The sequence below is a fragment of the Trifolium pratense genome, linkage group LG2 (genome assembly GCF_020283565.1).
Source record: "Trifolium pratense cultivar HEN17-A07 linkage group LG2, ARS_RC_1.1, whole genome shotgun sequence".
In the NCBI taxonomy this organism is placed as follows: Eukaryota; Viridiplantae; Streptophyta; class Magnoliopsida; order Fabales; family Fabaceae; genus Trifolium; species Trifolium pratense.
The window spans coordinates 5,784,922-5,803,794 of NC_060060.1; the positions used below are offsets into that span (position 1 = coordinate 5,784,922).

At 31.6% G+C, this 18,873-nt stretch overlaps 3 protein-coding genes across 3 annotated transcripts; 2 read left to right on the top strand and 1 right to left on the bottom strand.

Annotated features, from left to right (window-relative positions):
- The first annotated feature begins 1,886 nt into the window (after window positions 1-1,886).
- Window positions 1,887-3,630, top strand: LOC123906566 (F-box/kelch-repeat protein At3g06240-like). Its single transcript, XM_045956501.1, has one exon. It carries the CDS (start codon window positions 2,154-2,156, stop codon window positions 3,420-3,422), a length of 1,269 nt encoding a protein of 422 aa, XP_045812457.1. The 5' UTR covers window positions 1,887-2,153; the 3' UTR covers window positions 3,423-3,630.
- Window positions 3,631-4,469: 839 nt separating this feature from the next.
- LOC123906567 (F-box protein At1g11270-like) lies at window positions 4,470-5,931 on the top strand. Its single transcript, XM_045956502.1, has one exon. It carries the CDS (start codon window positions 4,577-4,579, stop codon window positions 5,705-5,707), a length of 1,131 nt encoding a protein of 376 aa, XP_045812458.1. The 5' UTR covers window positions 4,470-4,576; the 3' UTR covers window positions 5,708-5,931.
- A 20-nt stretch (window positions 5,932-5,951) lies between these two features.
- LOC123906568 (2-methylene-furan-3-one reductase-like) lies at window positions 5,952-8,348 on the bottom strand. The gene is made up of 4 exons (XM_045956503.1): window positions 7,806-8,348; window positions 7,254-7,577; window positions 6,843-7,002; window positions 5,952-6,372 (listed from the first exon to the last, which is right to left on the bottom strand). Exons 1-4 carry the CDS (start codon window positions 8,016-8,018, stop codon window positions 6,107-6,109), a joined length of 963 nt encoding a protein of 320 aa, XP_045812459.1. The 5' UTR covers window positions 8,019-8,348; the 3' UTR covers window positions 5,952-6,106.
- Between the last annotated feature and the right edge of the window lie 10,525 nt (window positions 8,349-18,873).

The window sequence follows — 18,873 nt, forward strand, 5'->3', positions numbered from 1 at the left end:
TAAGACAAATATAATTAATATTAAAGTTAGTACACAAACCGCTTTTCTGAGAAAGATTTGCTCTTCATGATAAAAAGATACATAATAATTTGCAGCTATACCTATACCCCATCCTGCAGATGGTCATGGTACTAACAAATTTGAGATGATCAATTTCGGATTTGGATCTTCTCCTGCTGCTTGTGTCCAATTTTCTCTCCTTTTCCTATTCCAACTGTTGTTCATTCACAAATGAAAAAAGATCAGTACAGAAGAGAGAAAAAGATGAATGGATGACTGAGATGAGGAAGGATGAAAATCATGAGAGAAAGAACTGTAGAGGATCCGGATGCATCAATTTATTGTGTGGTTTCTTTGATAATAATGTTGAAAACAAATGGATGAGGATATGGATATTAGGTCTGTTCGGTGCGCGGAGACATGATATGATAGTACTATCCTATTCTACTTAAATTTTTTGTTTGGTGCACCAATAGGAAAAAGATAATTTAAACCTATCACTAATCCTATCTTATTCACTCTTTGTTATTTTAATTCTTATTTGGGTTAGCAACTAGGCATGGCAATGAGGCGGGGCGGGGACGGGTTTTGCCTTCCCCAAACCCAAACCCATAAAGTTCGATTTTCCCCAAACCCATCCCAAATTCGAGCGGAGATAAAAATGATAACCCCAAATTCATACCCAACGGGGATTGGGTATCCCCATCGGGTTTCGGGTATCCCCATTACGCCTCTTTTCACATGAATTTAGATTATATTTTAGTATTTTTTTATTAAAAAAAAAGTAAATATATGAACGTTATTTAAGAGATTGTTTAAGCGTTTCTAATTTAAAAGAAGTGAAATCTAATTTTTAATATAAGCGGAGCGGGTTCATGGACGGGTTCTGGGAGGGTATCAATGTACCCATTACCCGCACCAAATCCATCTTTTGAAATCGGGGAAAACCCAAACCCAAACCAGTCAACTCGGGTTTTGTTTGGGTGGGTACCCGCGGGTATGAGTTTTATTTCCATGCCTATTAGCAACCTGATAGCATAATATTATCATGTCCGCTTGTATTTGTGAAAGACGCTACTTCGACTCTCTCTGGCAACCGCTTCTACCATTTTTAAAACCTTTTTCCTTTTAATTATCTCTATTCTCTGGTCGACATGCTTCTTGCCCTAATCGATGCTTTGTTCTAAATTCTAAGTTATTCTAATCCCTAGCAATCCCTAATCGATGCTTCAAATTTTTCTAATCCCCCAGGATAATTATTGAAATAGTCTACATTGCCTTTATAAAAGGGAAAAAAGCTGGAGAATAATAATGAAGAAGACGATGGCAGAACGAATGAACCCAGTGCTTGCTTGTTTGTTAATTGTTTTGATTTTTGTCAACCAATTTTGTTTATAACTAATTATTAATTATGTGAAATCATTTCATTTCATTATTTTTTTTTCTATTTTTATGTAAAACTTTAATGTCAAATAAAAATATAAAAAAAATTAAATATTTGTTTTTAAGGTCAATTTTGTCATTTAAATATAATGCAGTATGTATCTTCATATCATGTCAATATAAGTGTACACCAAATACTAGATATGATAAAATAATAATATCTTTCTTATCCTATGTGCATCAAACACATGATAGGATATGTGTTTACCATTAATATATTAACAAAAACTAAAGCATTAATAAATAATTTTTTTTCTTAATAAAATATAAGCCATTTGAATTTTAGTCCCAGCAATTTCAAAAACTTTCATAATGTCAATATCCTTTCAATTTATTTTAAAAATAGTCTACGAAATACGAATGAGGAATCTAATTTATTGCTGAAGTGTCATGTTTTTGCACACGCACTGCTGACTTTTTAGTATTTTCAATTCAAGTTTGATGACTCATTAAATATTACTCCAATCTATATGGACAAAATTACCCTTCATCTTCAACAACCTTCTTCAATCTCCAATCTGTGCTCTCCCATCCCTCCAATCTTCCCTCTGCTGTCTCCGATCGGAACTCTCCGATCCCACTGAACTCCTCCAACACTCCTTTCGCTCACTTTCAGTCTCTTCGCTCTTGTTTCACTACTCTTGCCACCAATACCTTAGCACATTCAAAATTAGGGTTTACTTAGGGTTTAGCAGTGCAATTTGGAAGCGATGGAGAAGAAATCAATGGCTGATCTAAACGAAAAGGTGAGAAATTACATACCTGATGAAATAACTTACTCAATTCTATCAAAGTTGTCTCTTAAGTCATTGAAACGATTTGAATGTGTTCAAAAATCATGGTCTCTCTTATTTGAAAATCATTTCTTCATGAACATGTTCCGTAACAATTTCTTATCTAATAATAATGACCCATCATCTTTCATCTTTAGTGATTTTTTAAACTATAATGAAGAAGCTTTTATTTCTTTTTCTGGTGAGAGGTTTGAGAATAAGGTTAAATTAGATTGGTCAAGTTCATCTCAAAACCGTTTTCATACTACTCGTATTCTTGGTTCTGGGAGTGTTAATGGCATACTTTGTCTCTATGGGGGTAATGACGACATTGTATTGTGGAACCCAGTCACCCAAACAATAAAGCCCCTTCCTGACAGTGAGGCACTGCTGGGTATTGATTTGTCTATCCCAGATGAGGCTTTGGGTATTGTTCATTGTTCTGTTGATACTTATGCTCACGGATTTGGTTATGACCCTGTTACAAATGACTATAAGGTCATTCGGTTTGTAAATGTTTATTTAGAATCAATAGCCCAATCCGATGACGACTTCGAAGAAGAAATTATAACTTTGGACTGGTTGAGTTACGCAGGTTTTGACCCCTTGAATTTCATTGGTTTCCCCTTTTGGGAGATATATAGTCTAAGAAGTAACTCCTGGAGGAAACTTCATGTTGACATGCCGTTTTCATTGTTTTATAGTAACGACACCCAAGTCTACATGGATGGAGTATGTCATTGGTTGTGTGAAGCAAATTATATTAACGTTGTACCCTGTTTGGTATCGTTTTACTTTAGCGATGAGGAGTACTTTGAAACATCGATACCCTCAGACCTAGATGATTGTTTTGTTGATAAATTAACATGGTTAAAATTGGCGGTGTTAAATGGATCCATTACATTGATCTCGTATCATAAAAAGACAACTACTTTTCACATATCAATTTTGGGTGAATTCGGTTTGGAGGAATCGTGGACTAAACTCTTAATTGTTGGACCATTGTCTTGTGTGGAGCGTCCTATCGGAGTGGGGATGAAAGGAGAAATAGTCTTCACAAGAAAAGATAGAAAACTAGTCTGGCTTGATTTAAGTACCCAAATGATTGCAGAGCTAGGTTACAATGAAGCACGGATTTATTCTAGTTCTAGTCGGATAATAACATACAAGGAAAGCATTCTTCCAATTGAAGGAATAAGTAATTGATCTATAGTTTACTCTATTTCAGTAATTATTGGGATATTACCTTGTTTACTCTATTCCTATTTGCAAACTAATTTGGTTTATGTATCAATGAAATGATTGACATTTTATCCTTATTGAATGATCTCTAGTTTTATGTTGAAATAACTTCTATTTGAAAAACTTGATAATCTAATGAACAATAAATCTATATTTGAAACTTTTTTCATGCTGCCAGCAATATGTTATTTGATGTACTCTATTTCAATAATTATTGGCTGTGGATAATAATATACAAGGATGGCATTCTTCCAATTGAAGGAATTGTTAAGATAGTACAAGCAGGAGTGCATTTTCGCTGTGTTAAGGTGCTGAATCATTGTGGAAATTGTTAAGATACTTAGCTGAAAGCATGGAAGAAGCTTATTTTGTATCTTGTTCAACAAGTTATAGTGTTAGTTTTCATTTTCTGTTATTTCTGGCCATTGTAACTGTTTGTAACTGCCTTAGGTAAAGCTAGTGTATGTGCTTGTATTTATGATGCAGACTACTTCCTCTATAATTAGCTCGATGTAACAGATTTTGATTTTTAAGTGAACAATAATGAATTCACTCTATCATTTTTCTCTCTATTAGCTTTACTTCAACAGAAATATACAGTGGATACGTGTTATTTTGTTTAATTTATGGAACAAATTTGGTATACCAGTATTGAGACTGAGATGAGCAATCAAATACCTATGGTAGACACGCAGAATTCACATACTTGTAAGTTAATTTTATTTGAATGGATTCTGCTTTGTCGAAAAATGAACTTTGTAAATTTGTTTGTCAATAAATTTCTATGATGAGTTGTGGAAGGTTTTAACTTCTGGAAATTAAATCAACATTCACATGACTATGAATCAATATTTGATAATATTCATTCAGATTTTGGTAAAACTCAAAATTAGTAATTAAATAATGGGAACTACTTAACTAAGGTATGACTTTTCATAGTCCACACGTGTATGAGTTGGCATGATATTAGTTTATTTTGAAAATATAGGCTCTGAAAGTTTGCCCATAAGACACAGACATCAATAATTGTGAGTTTGCCCTCAAGAAGAGTCAACGAAATAAAACTTTTGCATTCAGGAAAACGGAGAAAAGAAGAAAGACTTAGCAATTTGCAATCAATGGCTTCTACAAACGAAAAGGTAATAAGCAGCTACATACCTGATGAAATTTCTTACTCAATTCTATCAAAGTTACCTCTTAAATCTTTGAAGCGATTTGAATGTGTTCAAAAATCATGGTCTCTCTTATTTGAAAATCAACACTTCATGAACATGTTCCGTAACAATTTCTTATCTTATAATGATCCATCATCTCTCATCCTAAGGGTTTTTAAAAACCGTGATGAACTTTTCTATTCTTTTTCTGGTGCGAGGTTTGAGAATAAGGTTAAATTAGATTGGTCAAATTCATGTGAAAACTATATTTTTGGATCTCGTAGTATTAATGGCACATTTTGTCTCCATGGATCTGTGCATGATTCACACGTTGTATTGTGGACACCAGCTACCCAAACACGCAAGCTCCTTCCTCATAGTGTGGCCGAGTCGTTTTTTATCCCAGATGAGGCTGATGTTTCTTTTTTATATCATGTTCAAGGATTTGGTTATGACCGTGTTATAAATGACTATAAGGTCATTCGGTATGTGGCTATTTCTGTAGATTCATACCCTGAGGATCAAGACCAGTTGGAAGACCTTTATTGTGATCACTTATGGGAGATATATAGCCTAACAAGTAACTCGTGGAGGAAACTTCATGTTGACAATGACATGCCATATACAGTGCAATGTTATGGCGACACCCAAGTCTACATGGATGGAATGTGTCATTGGTTGTGTGAAAATGAACAATGTTTGGTATCATTTTACTTTAGCAATGAGGAGTTCTTCATAACACCGATACCCTCAGATGTAGATGATTGGTTCAACTTGGCGGTGTTAAATGAGTCCATTGCATTGATCTCATATCATACAAAAACGACTACTTTGCACATATCAATTTTGGGTGAATTTGGTATGAAGGAATCATGGACTAAACTCTTTACTGTTGGACCATTGCCTTGCGTTGAGAGTCCTATCATAGTTGGGACAAAAGGAGAAATAGTCTTCATCAGAAAAGATGAAGAACTAGTTTGGCTTGATTTAAATACCCAAATGATTAGGGAGCTTGGTTACAAACAAGAGCCTTATACTAGGCTGTGGGTAATAATATACAAGGATGGCATTCTTCCAATTGAAGGAAGTAAGTAATTAATTGTTTTCTGTATCAATGAAATGATTGACATTTTTCTCTTATTGAATGGCCTCTAGTTTTTTTTTTTTTTTTTTTTTGAAAACTCAGTATCTTGAATTTGTATACACTGGTATACATTAATCATATATTTGTATTGTTCTATGTAATATTTATGTACTATCTTGAATTCATATTGCTTAATTCTTTATGAGCATTAGAAATCACCCAGTTAAGCGCTTTTGACACTAGTTTGGATGCAGATAAAAATATATAATAATACAATGTTTTATTTATAACTTGTGGAACAAACATATCTCTGAAAAGATTTATTACTACATAATCACACAAACAAACTTTCAATTCAAGTAGCCAAAATAGTATAAAACCAAAGTCATGGAAATTGATTAATCAAGCTCTCATGGAATAGGATGTATAACTATTTTCCCAACAGCTCTATTAGTATTAAGATATGAATATGCTTCCACAGTCTCAGAAAATGGAAAGGGACTCTTAGGGTCCAATATTGGCTTCACTTTTCCACTCTGCAAGTAAGGTTTCAATTTCTCTAACACAGCTCCATCTGAAGTCAGTAAGAAAGCGATAGCCGGCGGTGTTCCAGGTGGCAGTATTGTCACAACTTTCCCCCCTTCTTTAACAGCCTTCACTGCCCTCTCACTATCACCTGTTTTTGGAATAAAAAAATGTTCAAAGAGTTTTCAACTATATTGCATTTATACATCAAAAATTGACCATACAATAAAGCATAGTAATATAGATTCATATTGTCCGTAAGACCTAGGGTCCGTTTGGATTAGTTTATTTTTGAGCTTATGCAATTTTTATGTTTTATTATAAGTTTGTCAAGGTGGTTTATGATTAGCTTATAAAAATACAATTTTCACTAGTGTGAACTTTTAAAATAGCATAAAACCTAATTTATATTGCATAAGTTGTTTGCATAAGCTCAAAAATAAGCTAATCCAAACGGCCCCCTAGTTCAATTGGTAAGGTCGATATTACCAGGTTGAACACCTTCACTCGAGTTTAAATTCAGAATATCGCAATTATATGTGAGTTTTCATCTGGTGTTAATCACTTAGTCTGTATATATAGACAAAACATATAGATTCAAATTAAGTACAAATGTCTTACCTACTGCATCATACACTACATCAAATTTTTCTGAAAGTTGTTCATAATTCTCCTTAGTATAATCAATTGCCAAATCTGCTCCCAACTTCTTCAAAAATTCAAGTTTTGTAGTACTGGCAGTAGCTGCAATTCTTGATGCCTCAAAAACATGCTTGGCTAGCTATAGTCACACAACAAATAATTTCATTTCATTAGAGGATAAAATACTGCATTATATGTGCCCAAAAAGGTGTGGTATGAGAAATATATAGAGAATTCAACTAGTGATTAATACAAAAATCATATGTAGCACCAACACTTTTGATAAAATTCGTGTTCAGTGTCTGACATGTGTTGATGTATGACTTTGATAATACACTGACACATGTGACTACATTCAATTAATTCTTATTTAGAAAGAAGAATTCAAACCTGAATAACAAGAGATCCAACTCCGCCAGCACCTCCAAGAACAAGTATAGATTTACCAGAAGAAAACTCAATTCTTTCAAGTCCTTGATAAGCGGTAATTATTGCTAAAGGGAGACTAGCAGCTTCAACAAAGCTCAAATTAGATGGTTTGTGAGCAAGTACTTTCTCTTCAGCAACAGTATACTCAGCCAAAGAACCAACAGTTTTTGGATGGTCTAAAGTGATCTCATTGATATCACCATAAACTTCATCTCCGACCTTAAATTTCTTCACTTGATTTCCCACACTAACCACCACTCCAGCAACATCATATCCTGGTACAGTCTTTACACCACCACACAAAATATTGAATTAAAAATCAAGAAATAAAATCATGCTAATCAAATCATTTGACGACTTAATCGGTTTCCAATTCAACTGGTTGATTTGACAACCCAATTTTTAAAACATTTGTTGAAACAATAGTATGGTCAATGTACGTTATAGGTCATTGGTTTTATTCTCAGCTCATTGTAAACAAAAAAAAAAATAGTATGGTCAATAAAATCTTACCGGCAAAGGAGAGTCGATGTCCTTGAAATAGCCGATAGCCCTCTTAATATCGACAGGATTAAGAGCAGCAGCCACAACCTTGATGAGAACTTGATCTTCCTTAGGGTGTGGTGTAGGTACATTAGTATCAAACTTTAGATTTTCTTCAATGTTACCATATTGAGAATAAACCCAAGCTTTCGTATGAGATGGAATACTAGGTGTGTTTGCCATGATCACTTCACTATGATATGAGACTTTGAAAGTTGAACTTTGTGTTTATGTGATGATGCATAAATTGGCTACTATTTTTATAGATAGGAGTTGTACATTACATTTCGGAATAATAATAATAATTAATACTCCTTCCGGTTCTTAATATAAGAAAAAATTCACTTTTTAAATACACTAAAAAATTAATGTATCTAGTCTAAAATATAGTCTAGATACATCAATTTATCAATGTATCTAAAAATTGAATTTTTTCTTATATTAAGTGACGGAGAGAGAGTAATATTGATTCCCTTTTGATATTTAGGCCAAATTCATTGAAGCATGTACGATAAGATGATTTTTCGACTAAGTTCATTAAATGATGATGTCTCCTTTGAGTAATGTTCTTTTTTGAGGGCTCTATTTTGTTTCCTTGGGTGACTTCATGACTGACATCACACACAAAAATAAAACCAAAATTTTGTACTAGCATTTGTGACTTCATGACTTACATGTATGTTTTGAGTGAGTGAGACAGACGGTTTAACTAATTTGAGTTAAGTACTAGTAGCTAAAACAAGAAAGCATGCCCTAATTTTTCTTAGAGAGATAAATCTTTTTTCTCAAGGTTTTTCATCTTCTTTCATTAAAAACGAGATGATTTTAGGTCTTTTTTTTTACCCGAAATCACCATCGTGCATCTCTTTTCATTTGTTTTAATCTAAATTAAATAAGTGATTTTCACATAGATTACATATTTCTTTTGTGTGTTTTTTTTGTGTGATTTCGTCGTCTTGGTGTGACATTGTTTGATATCCCGTCTTGGTGCGATGTTTGTTTGTTTGTTTTCCTGTCTTGTTGCGATGTTCGTTTGATTAAATCGGTAGATCAACTTCGGTAAACTACTGATTTACGCAGTGATTAACTTCGTCAAAGATACAGATCTGGAGGCATAGATATTCTGGTTACTTTGATTTTATCACATTTACTTTGATTTTATCACATTATTTGTAGGCATGTATGCCGTTTTATGTTATTCACTTGGATGTTGTGAGATTGTTTGCATATTCATCCTTTTCATTTTTTAGAAGTATTGAATTGTACTTGAATTATCTGATGTACTCTACCGATTTGAATTAATAAATTATTTTAGTCACACAAAAACCTAATTTGAGTTAAAAAAAATTATTTCTTTTATTTAAAGATTTCATTACATATAAATGAAAGATAAACGTACAATAAATTGTGTCATTAAACCTTTCTATATAGCAAAATTCAACCTCGAGCAAATAGAAATAATAATAACCTAACAAATAGTACTAGTTATGCCCCTAATTATAAGACCTTGTTTGACTACTGCACGTACGTCAATGCACAATTTTGATGATTGATATCTTTTAATTGTCTATTAGTAAAAATTATAAAAATTTAATATTTTGAAAATACTTGTCAAAACAAATTAAACAAGATCTTATATGCTAATATTTACATTTATATATTATTAAAAAAATACAATCAAAACAAGATAAATAAATAGTACATTTTTATCAAACAGAGTCTTATAATTAAGAATGAGGTAGTAATCACTAACGTTGCTTATTAAACAATAAAAACGGAATTATGAAGTACCTAACTAAATTGGACCAATATAGTATTGGTACCTAACTAAATTATGAAGTACCGGAATTACGGTGGGTCGGAATGGATTGAGTTTAGTTAAAACTAAAATTCGAACCATATAAGGTACTTTGGATTGGATTGAGTAAAATAACGTTCAACTTTAGCATTGAGCCGGGTTGGATAAATCCACTCATTTTTGGGGTTGGACCCATCATATTGTGGATTACTTAAATTTTTGTGGATTACTTAAATTATTTTTTTAATATTAAATGACGACCCATCATATTGTTTTATAAAAATAACTCAACATTTTTTTTTTAAATAGTGTTAATGATTTCACTACATTTTTAGTATCATAAATGATAATATCATCACCATTTTTTTTTCTCACAAAAATGATAATGCGTTTACCATTTGAAATAAACACACATATATACAGCTTGTTTTAGAAATTGGGGTATTGAACTTGTGGCTTTCCTCTTTTAATGAGGAAAATCTTTGATATTTATATGAAAAATTATATTAAAAAATCATAGCACAACTGATTCAGTGAAATTTTTGGGTTTGAGTTCAATTTTGTTCGGAACCCAATTTTTTTTTACGGATTTTTCATTTTTACATTCATACCCACCCAACAACCCTGCTCAACTCAGTTTTTTTAAGTTGGATTGGGTGAGTTTGACCGGATCGATTGGATTTGTCCAACCTATGTAAACCCTGATCGGAATGTTCACTTTCATATTTTCTACTTTTGAATAATTAAAAATTACAAAAACGAAACAAATTAAAATTCAAGACGTAATTAAATCGGCTAAACAAGAAAAATACACAAAGATTGTGGTTTCAATCTACTTTTGAATCCCTTTGAAGTTTGAACATCAAAACAAAAACCTTCCCTCTTCTCAAGCTTATCTCCACGAGAAAAAAGTAATGATATTTTCTCTCCCCACCCCCATGAATCTTTTATCCCCTGAATTTCCAATTTTGCCCTTGAAAAAACTTCGGTTCGTAGAAACCGAAGTTTTTTTTTGCCTTGAAAACAAATTTCGGTTTCTAAAAACCGAAATTTACTCTTAATATGCACTAGAAAAAATTCGGTTTCTGCGAACCGAATTTTTCTACAAGGACAAAATTGGAATATTGGGGGTATAAAAGATTCATGGGAGGGGGAAGAGAAAACATCAAAAGTAATATTCAAAATCATCCCATCCCATGGCCCAATTGTTTAATTTAACTAATAAAAATTGTTCTTTGGACCCCGTTAAATACTTTCAGGCCCTCAAAAATTTAAAAATATTTTTAATTTGGACTCAGTTTTTTTATCTTACGATCCAAAATGTCCTTTTATTTTGAAACCTACAATCCGAAAATAGGCGACTTTGGAACATACGTTTCGAAATGGTCTTATATGACCAAAACACAGAAAATTGGCATCTGTTATGTTTTGGCTCGATTTTCTCATAAGAAAACTGCATATTTACATATATCAGTTCAATTCAAAATGTAAATTTCAAAATACAAGTAAACAGACATGCTTAAAAATTTCAAAAAATAAATGGTTTAAAACACACACATTACTTGTTCTTTGATGCCAAATGAACGTAAAACTCTACAAGTGACCAAATGTTGCTTTCATGCCTCAAAAACATAATAAATAAATAAATAAAACTCCATTTTCGTAACAACACAAGTTGAGTGTGTGTAGTAATGAAAGTACAGTTCCGAAATTACAACAAAAAAAAAAGTGCGTTTGGAAGCCTATTATTACGGATCATACATTTAAGGTGCAATGCCGAATCGAATTGTGGAAGTCTAACACCAATATATAGTTGAAATGTCTTAGTTGTTTCATGTACATGTATATCCTTTCAACCTTATAAAAAAAAATCAATAATGGTTTTTTTTTAATGCAAAAAGTCAATAATGGTTAAATAACAGTGTACTATAGTACCATAACAAATATAAAGCCATGTGAAATTGATGGTATCTATTGAACCCATATGTTGCTAACGTTCTAATATCAAGTATAAATAAAAGCCACCAAAAAAATGTACCAAAAAAAAAAGCCACCAAAAACAACTTATGAGAATATTTGAAACTAACCCACCAAATCATTTTGTTGTTAAGAGTAAATAATTTTTTTTTTTACGGTAAGAGTAAATAATTTTGTTAGCCGTAATTAGTTTCTTATTGGAAGTACGGTTGGGTAAAGCTAGTTCCATTTTGGATGAAATAGTGAAGTTGTAGTGAACACACGACTTGTTCACAAAATCGATTTTTATGTCGGCAATTTGGTTTTCACAACAAATGGCAAGAACATTTGTGATAAATTTAAGAAATCCACGATTTATGTTCTGTTTGGTAAAATTAAGCTATAAGCTAGCTTATAGCTGATAGCTGAAAAACTAGCTAGTTGAAATTAAAGTGTTTGGTAAAATTAGCTTTTTATGATTGATAAATATAAAAAGACATAAAAGGACATTTATATGTAGGGGTAGTTTTTTTTAGTGGGTAGTTTTTTATTTTATAAAAAATAATAAAATTAAATTAAAGGTTAAAAATGGAAAAAATTGTAAAAAGCTATAAGCTATAAGTTCAAACGCTACTTGAAATAGCATCTCAAAAAAAGCTATAAACTCGTGAGAAAAACTTTTTACTAAACACTTTTATTTTTTTTTCAAACAAGCTTATAAGCTAATCTAATAAGCTATAAGCTAGCTTATTGGACTTACCAAACACACCCATAGTGTTTAACTTGTTTTACTTAGAAAATATATATTTTCTTGAGGGTTGAGGTGCTACAAAATCATATGACACGTCTTTATTATAATACACACTTTGGATATGAAATATTAATTCTATTATATAGGTTAAATATTTTTTATTTCATCATTATATTGTTAAATCCAAGTCATAGTGGCTGTTTTTATTTTGTAGAAGTTTCCTTTTAGTACATTGTTACACCAAATTGTAGCCGTAGCATGCATGTATGTACCAATCTTATTTGTTTTCTTTTTTTTTTGGTACAAAATCTTATTTGTTTTCTATCACTTTGTAAAAATAATTAATTTGTAGCATGTAGTGTGTGTGTTTAATGAATTAGTATTAAGCAATTTCGTTCAAGCATATGTATGTTGCGTACAATCATGTTTTCAATACAAAGCATATATACAAGGAAACCTCACAAATGAAGAAAGGAAAGAAACTGTTAGAAATAATATAAAACCATTGATATGGCTCTATCCTAACACCTTAAGGTTTTGGGATAATCGGTTATTTGACATGGTATCAGAGCCTCTATGACTAAGTGGTCTAGAGTTCGATCCCCGCTCCCCTCACTTTCTAATTAAAAGGTGGAATTTAAGCATATGGTAGGTGGGCCTATGCATTATCCACGCTTCAAGCCCAAGTGGGCTCTTGCGTGAGGGGGCGTGTTAGAAATAATATAAAACCATTGATATGACTCTATCCTAACACCTTAAGGTTTTGGGATAATCGGTTATTTGACAGAAACAAGCAAATTATCATTTTAGTTCTTAAAATTGTAAAGATACGATAATTGTAGAGAAACGTATCTAAAGTGATTTTTTCTGGATTGTAAGGGTTGAGTACCTCATGTACTCCTTATAATTCATATTTTGCTTATAAAAAAAAAACTTTCAAATTTGTAAAATTACAATTTTGTCTTTTAAATTATAGAGCACCATTCAAATTTTAGTTCTTTTCAAACAAAACATTTTTTTAAAATAGATCTATCAAGTATGATAAAAATAAATATTGAAAAACACATAGATTTTTAAAATTATGGCATAATGAACCGGCCTCGAGGTGAGCGACGGCATCAGATCTCAAAATTGTGGGGTCTCAATTCAAAATTTTGAAGTCTTATAATAATAGTTATATATTGTCAGTGATTATAAAATATCAGATGTATTCGATAAATTAATTGAGACCTATAATAATAGTTATATATTACTCGATCATGTTCCTAAAATATTTTACGTTTATTAAAATAATATCCTAATTAGGAAAAACTTACATGTTTCTTGATTATGAATTGTTTCCCTTCCAATCGAATTTTCTCCATACATTTACCACTTGAACCAATTTATTATATTTTATGTTTCTTATGTTACTTATAATTTGAATAGATGATAATTCTTTTTTAATTTTTTGATAATTTTTAATTAAATGCTCATTTTTAATATTCAAACCGGACCTCCAAATAGTCAGGACCAGCGCTGCGTTGTGAATGAATATGAATAAATTAATTGACTTTCTTCAATTCAAAAGATTAAATTGTTGTGTTATTATTATTATTATTATTATTATTATTATTATTATTTTCATTATAATAATAATTATATATTTCAAAAGTAATTACAGTATGTGTTAGTAAAATTGCGCGTGTCTTTTTCTTTTGATTCCAAGCACATGTATTTTGCTTCCTTATGAATAGGAACCACTCTTGAGTTTTACGGTTTGGATGCCAAAATTCTAGGAACCCTAAACATTCACTTTCTTAATAATTAAAATGACCATATATATTGAAAGACCAGTAGAGCATGGCGAAAGACTGAAAAATACGATGCCAACTAAATTCCTCAAATTGTCCTATACCGAGTCTCGGAGCTTATTTTCTCCTCTCACACATTGAGTCTCCGAGTTTAACATCAATCTGTTCTAAATTAATTCTTTACCTCATTAAGAATACCGGTTGAATTCGGGGGATGAGGCGGATTACAATTACAGTAATCATAAGATAAGTTCTATATGATCTCTATCTTATTTTATTCTGATTCATATTTGTTTGATTACTTATACGTTGTTTTTGTATTGATGTGATTTTAGGTCAATTTTTACAACATAAATTGTCAACTAAGATGTTTAGTTCAAGTAGTTTGTGAATTTTTTCTATGACAAATTGTTGGGGAAAATCACACTATACACAATAATGTTGAAAACATTTCTCCCCTAAATGTAGGGAAAAAAAACACTAAATTTTTGCTAGTTACACCCCTTACATTCTGGTTACACTCCTTTGACACAATAATTTCTAAAGTGTTCCTAACCTAATTATTTTTTCGGTGTCTAAGAGCATAAACATCTATTATACTTACTTGAGTTCTTTAAATGAGTTCCACTATATTTTTTATATTATTTTATACTTTTCAATTATTTAAACAACTTAATTATATTTTTTAAATATTCATACAAATACAACTCATAAATTTTTTTAAAATGGCCCCATTGAACCCCACAATATACTCACATTTTCTATGTAGTGCTTTACTGCAGGAACGTTGCCAAGTGAGAGAACGAGCTTACGAATACAAAGACACGGTGAAAAGAGAACTCATTTCAAGAAGCTCAAATTATAAAATGTACAATGCCTTATAAATTCACCTAGGTAGGTGTTGTGATATTTTCTTTTTTATTGGATACTAGGTGTTGTGATATTGTGATTCATATTTTGGTGAGTTTGACATTAATATGAGTGCATGAATTTCGGATTTGAATCCTCACCAATTTTTCCTTATGTATTCTCTCCTTTGCTTAATAAATTACAAAGAATAAATACACTTAAGAAGAGAGAGAATCAACCATTGAATTAAGAAAAGAAGAGAAAACATGAGAGAAAAATTGGAGAGGATCCAAATCCATGAATTTCGTGTTGTATTTTTAGAGAGAAAGATGTTGGATTTTTTTTTTTTGTTTATAACCCTCTGGTTCATAGGGGAATGATGCCCTATTAATTCAAAGTTCGGCTGCGAGGTAAGTAAAGTCCGGCCAAGAAATTGTTCTACCCAGGAATCAAACTTGGATTCTCCCGAAATTCCTCATTTTTGGTGAGATGTTGGATATTTTGTATATTTCAAAAGTTGCTCATTTTATAATTTATTATTAAATATATTTGAAAAGAGTTATGCTTTTCTTTTACTCTCAAATTGATTTATTTTTATTTATTCTTATCTCTTAATGCATTAATCTCATATAAATTACTATTAATGAATTGTTGCACGTTTTGATACTTGGTCAATGTGAACGTTTGCAATTTGGTGGTTACTATAGTAATGGTGAATGCTACATAATAGAAAAAAATAGTAGCTGAAAAAAAAAAAAAAGGATTATCAGTTAACATAGGAATCCTATGTGTATGATATTATAAGTTGGGCGCAGATACTATTCCCCACGTTAGGAAAGGGAAACGTGCCCAACTTAACTAAAATTCTGTTTCAGCAAGAAGATCTATAACATCGTAGGATAATCTGTTGGCCCACATTTCATTCAACTCCGCATAGTTATATTCTTTTTTTTTTTTTACCTTCCTGTTAATACCACCAACATAAGATCTGAGATCCATACCATGCATTGACTTTTATAGCATACATAAGTTTTGCCCCGACTTATGCTATAGACATTTGGGCTAGCACAAGATGGTGTGAGACATATTGATGTTTCAAAGAGGTCTTCTCAAACCATCTGTAAATAAAGGTATGGATCTTAGATCTTATGTTCGTGGTATTAACAAGAAGAAAAAGAAGATGGAGTATAACTATGTGAAGTTGAATGAAATGTGGGCCAACAGATTATACTACTTAGTTATAGATCTTCTTGCTGAAATAGAATCTGAGGAAAGTTGGATGCTGTCACTATTCCCTGCGTTACAGAAGGGAAACACTCCAATGCAAATATCGTCAAAGCTAAACTAAAACAACAAAGATTTGATGATTTTCCTCTTTTTAACTATTTCAGCCATATCACTCTTGATGTGGGCCAACACTGTTGATCCCCGAGCATAATTCTTGATTGCCTCATCCAAAAGAGGCAGATAATGTGGTTGACCGGTCCTTGACCGAGTAGGAAACAAAATAATTACTAAATTCTAACATATGAAAGCCTTTGCAAGGATCCCAACATCCACCGTAGATCTAACACCAGGCCTCTCAAAAGGTTTTAACAGTTTCTGTAGATCAACTCCAACTTTTAAATTTGGTTTTGATTCAACTTCAAGCAAATTTCATGCATCAGTTTTTTTCCATAGCTAAATGTGTTAACAAGATTTGGACAACATCTTGAGGTATTATTCCCATCACCGGCATCCCATTGATTGGGAAGTCCAATAATGTAGAGGATATCTTCTAGCCCAAAATCTAAATCAAACTCATTCGCACCGTTTCTAATTTTAAAACAGTCAGCTTCAGCATTATAGTTGCTCACAAGAGAATTTACAAAATTCAAGGGTAACAACAACCCTTTTTTCTTCGGCAACATCTCGTGGAGCTTGACCAAGAACCCAAAACCCGTTTCTTCAACTTTTCGTCTGACACTATCATTTAGTGTCAACCCGGTGATATTATTTATATGCATATCTGATGATGTTGTCACTTCATATGTCAAGGAATGACAATCAACCATCGTCACAAAAATTCGGTGAAAGGCCCTAAAAATTGTAAAAACAAACAAAACTGAAAATGCACAACACAACAAAAAAGCACAAACACATATTGCATAAAAGCTAGGATTTTATGATGACAGAATTTAGAGCATGTGTATAAAGGAACTAAGAAGCATTTGAGAATAACACAAGCCATCACATTGCAACGAAGACAAACAAAAAAAAATGATAGAAAAATATTCATACATCCGCGAGACAATTTTGCTCAATTATCAAATTATGATAACAATTATGAATGAAAACTAATTTGACACATTATGATAACAATTATCAAATTTCCATGTTATGACATTCATACAAAAGACGCACAGGTAAATCAATTCTAAGAACCAGACACAAACTTGGTGGCATAGACGCAAGCATTGTTAGCCACAGTGACAATATGGCTTGGAGCCTTGGACAAAGAAACCAAAACATGGAGAACATGACCAAGACCAACCTTCCATTCTTGATCTCTTTAACCTTTCATATTTATAAGCTAGTTCAACCGCTAATTTTATCAAACACTACAAATTCAATCAGCTAGTTTATTCGCTATAAGCTAAAAGCTAGTTTATAAGCTATCCGCTATACGTTCATTCGCTATAAATTAGCTTATCAGCTATCCGCTATTTTTTACCAAACAGAGTCTAAGTCTCGTCAACAACTGTATATCATTGCATTTTAACAAATCTCATTTATTTTATTTTATTTTTGAAATAAATCTCATTTATTTTAATACAATATCATAAATAAATCAATGAAAAATGAAATGAGAGTGTACTTTCATAATCACATTTCTTTAATAATATCCAAAATTTTCACTCCACAATGAAATGTCTATTTAAGTACCATCGTAAATGTTCTAAGTATCAACAATAAAATGGTCAAATTGGTAAGAGTTTTTGTCTCTTTAAGCATGTGGTCAGCAGTTCTATTTCTAATTTATACATATGGAGAAAATTCGGTTGAGAGAGAGATTAGTCATCACTAATAGCAATGGAAACTTTATACCAATAACATAGTAACAAAAAAAATCTACAAAATTAGCTATAGAATGTATTTTCATCAATTAAACATATAATAACTAGAACATCATGAGATATATATACTTAGCAACAACAAAAAAAAAAAATCAACATCTTTATATTAATTACGACTTCAATTTCCTTTAGACAAGAATAATGCTAGCAACACACTCTTTAACAAACACACTCCAACACACTCTCTTTTATTGGTTGAAATTCACATGGGTCCCATAAAAAAAATGGACCCATATAATTTTTATGGGACCCATATAAATTTTAACTAATAGAAGAGAGTGTATTAGAGTGTGTTTGTTAAAGAGTGTGTTGCTAGCACTCCTCCCTTTAGACAAAGCTATTAGGTATAGAGATTGTTGTTATACTAGTGGTTAGGATGAGACATCCCATTAAATCCAAGATAACACAAAACAATGAAATTGATCGTTGGTGTATCATTTTTAAGATTCCCTATCATTGAATTGGTGAATCATCTATTTCATATATGAAAAACTATACATCACCATACTAAGATAATGTTTGCTTCTTCTTTATAGGCCTTGTTTATTTCTTTAAGATCACAACTTATTAAAAAAAATATTAAACAAAAAAAGTAGCTATAGATTCCTATCAAGTCTTGTTTTGTATGTGCTTTCATTATCTTTAGTAAACTTCAAATATCATTATCAATAATTAATTAAAAATTTTATACATTAATTACATTCTTACCTACCTTTAATTTCTAACAACTAGAGGAAGGATGAGTCCAAAAAAATAAAACAATTGGAGGAGGTTT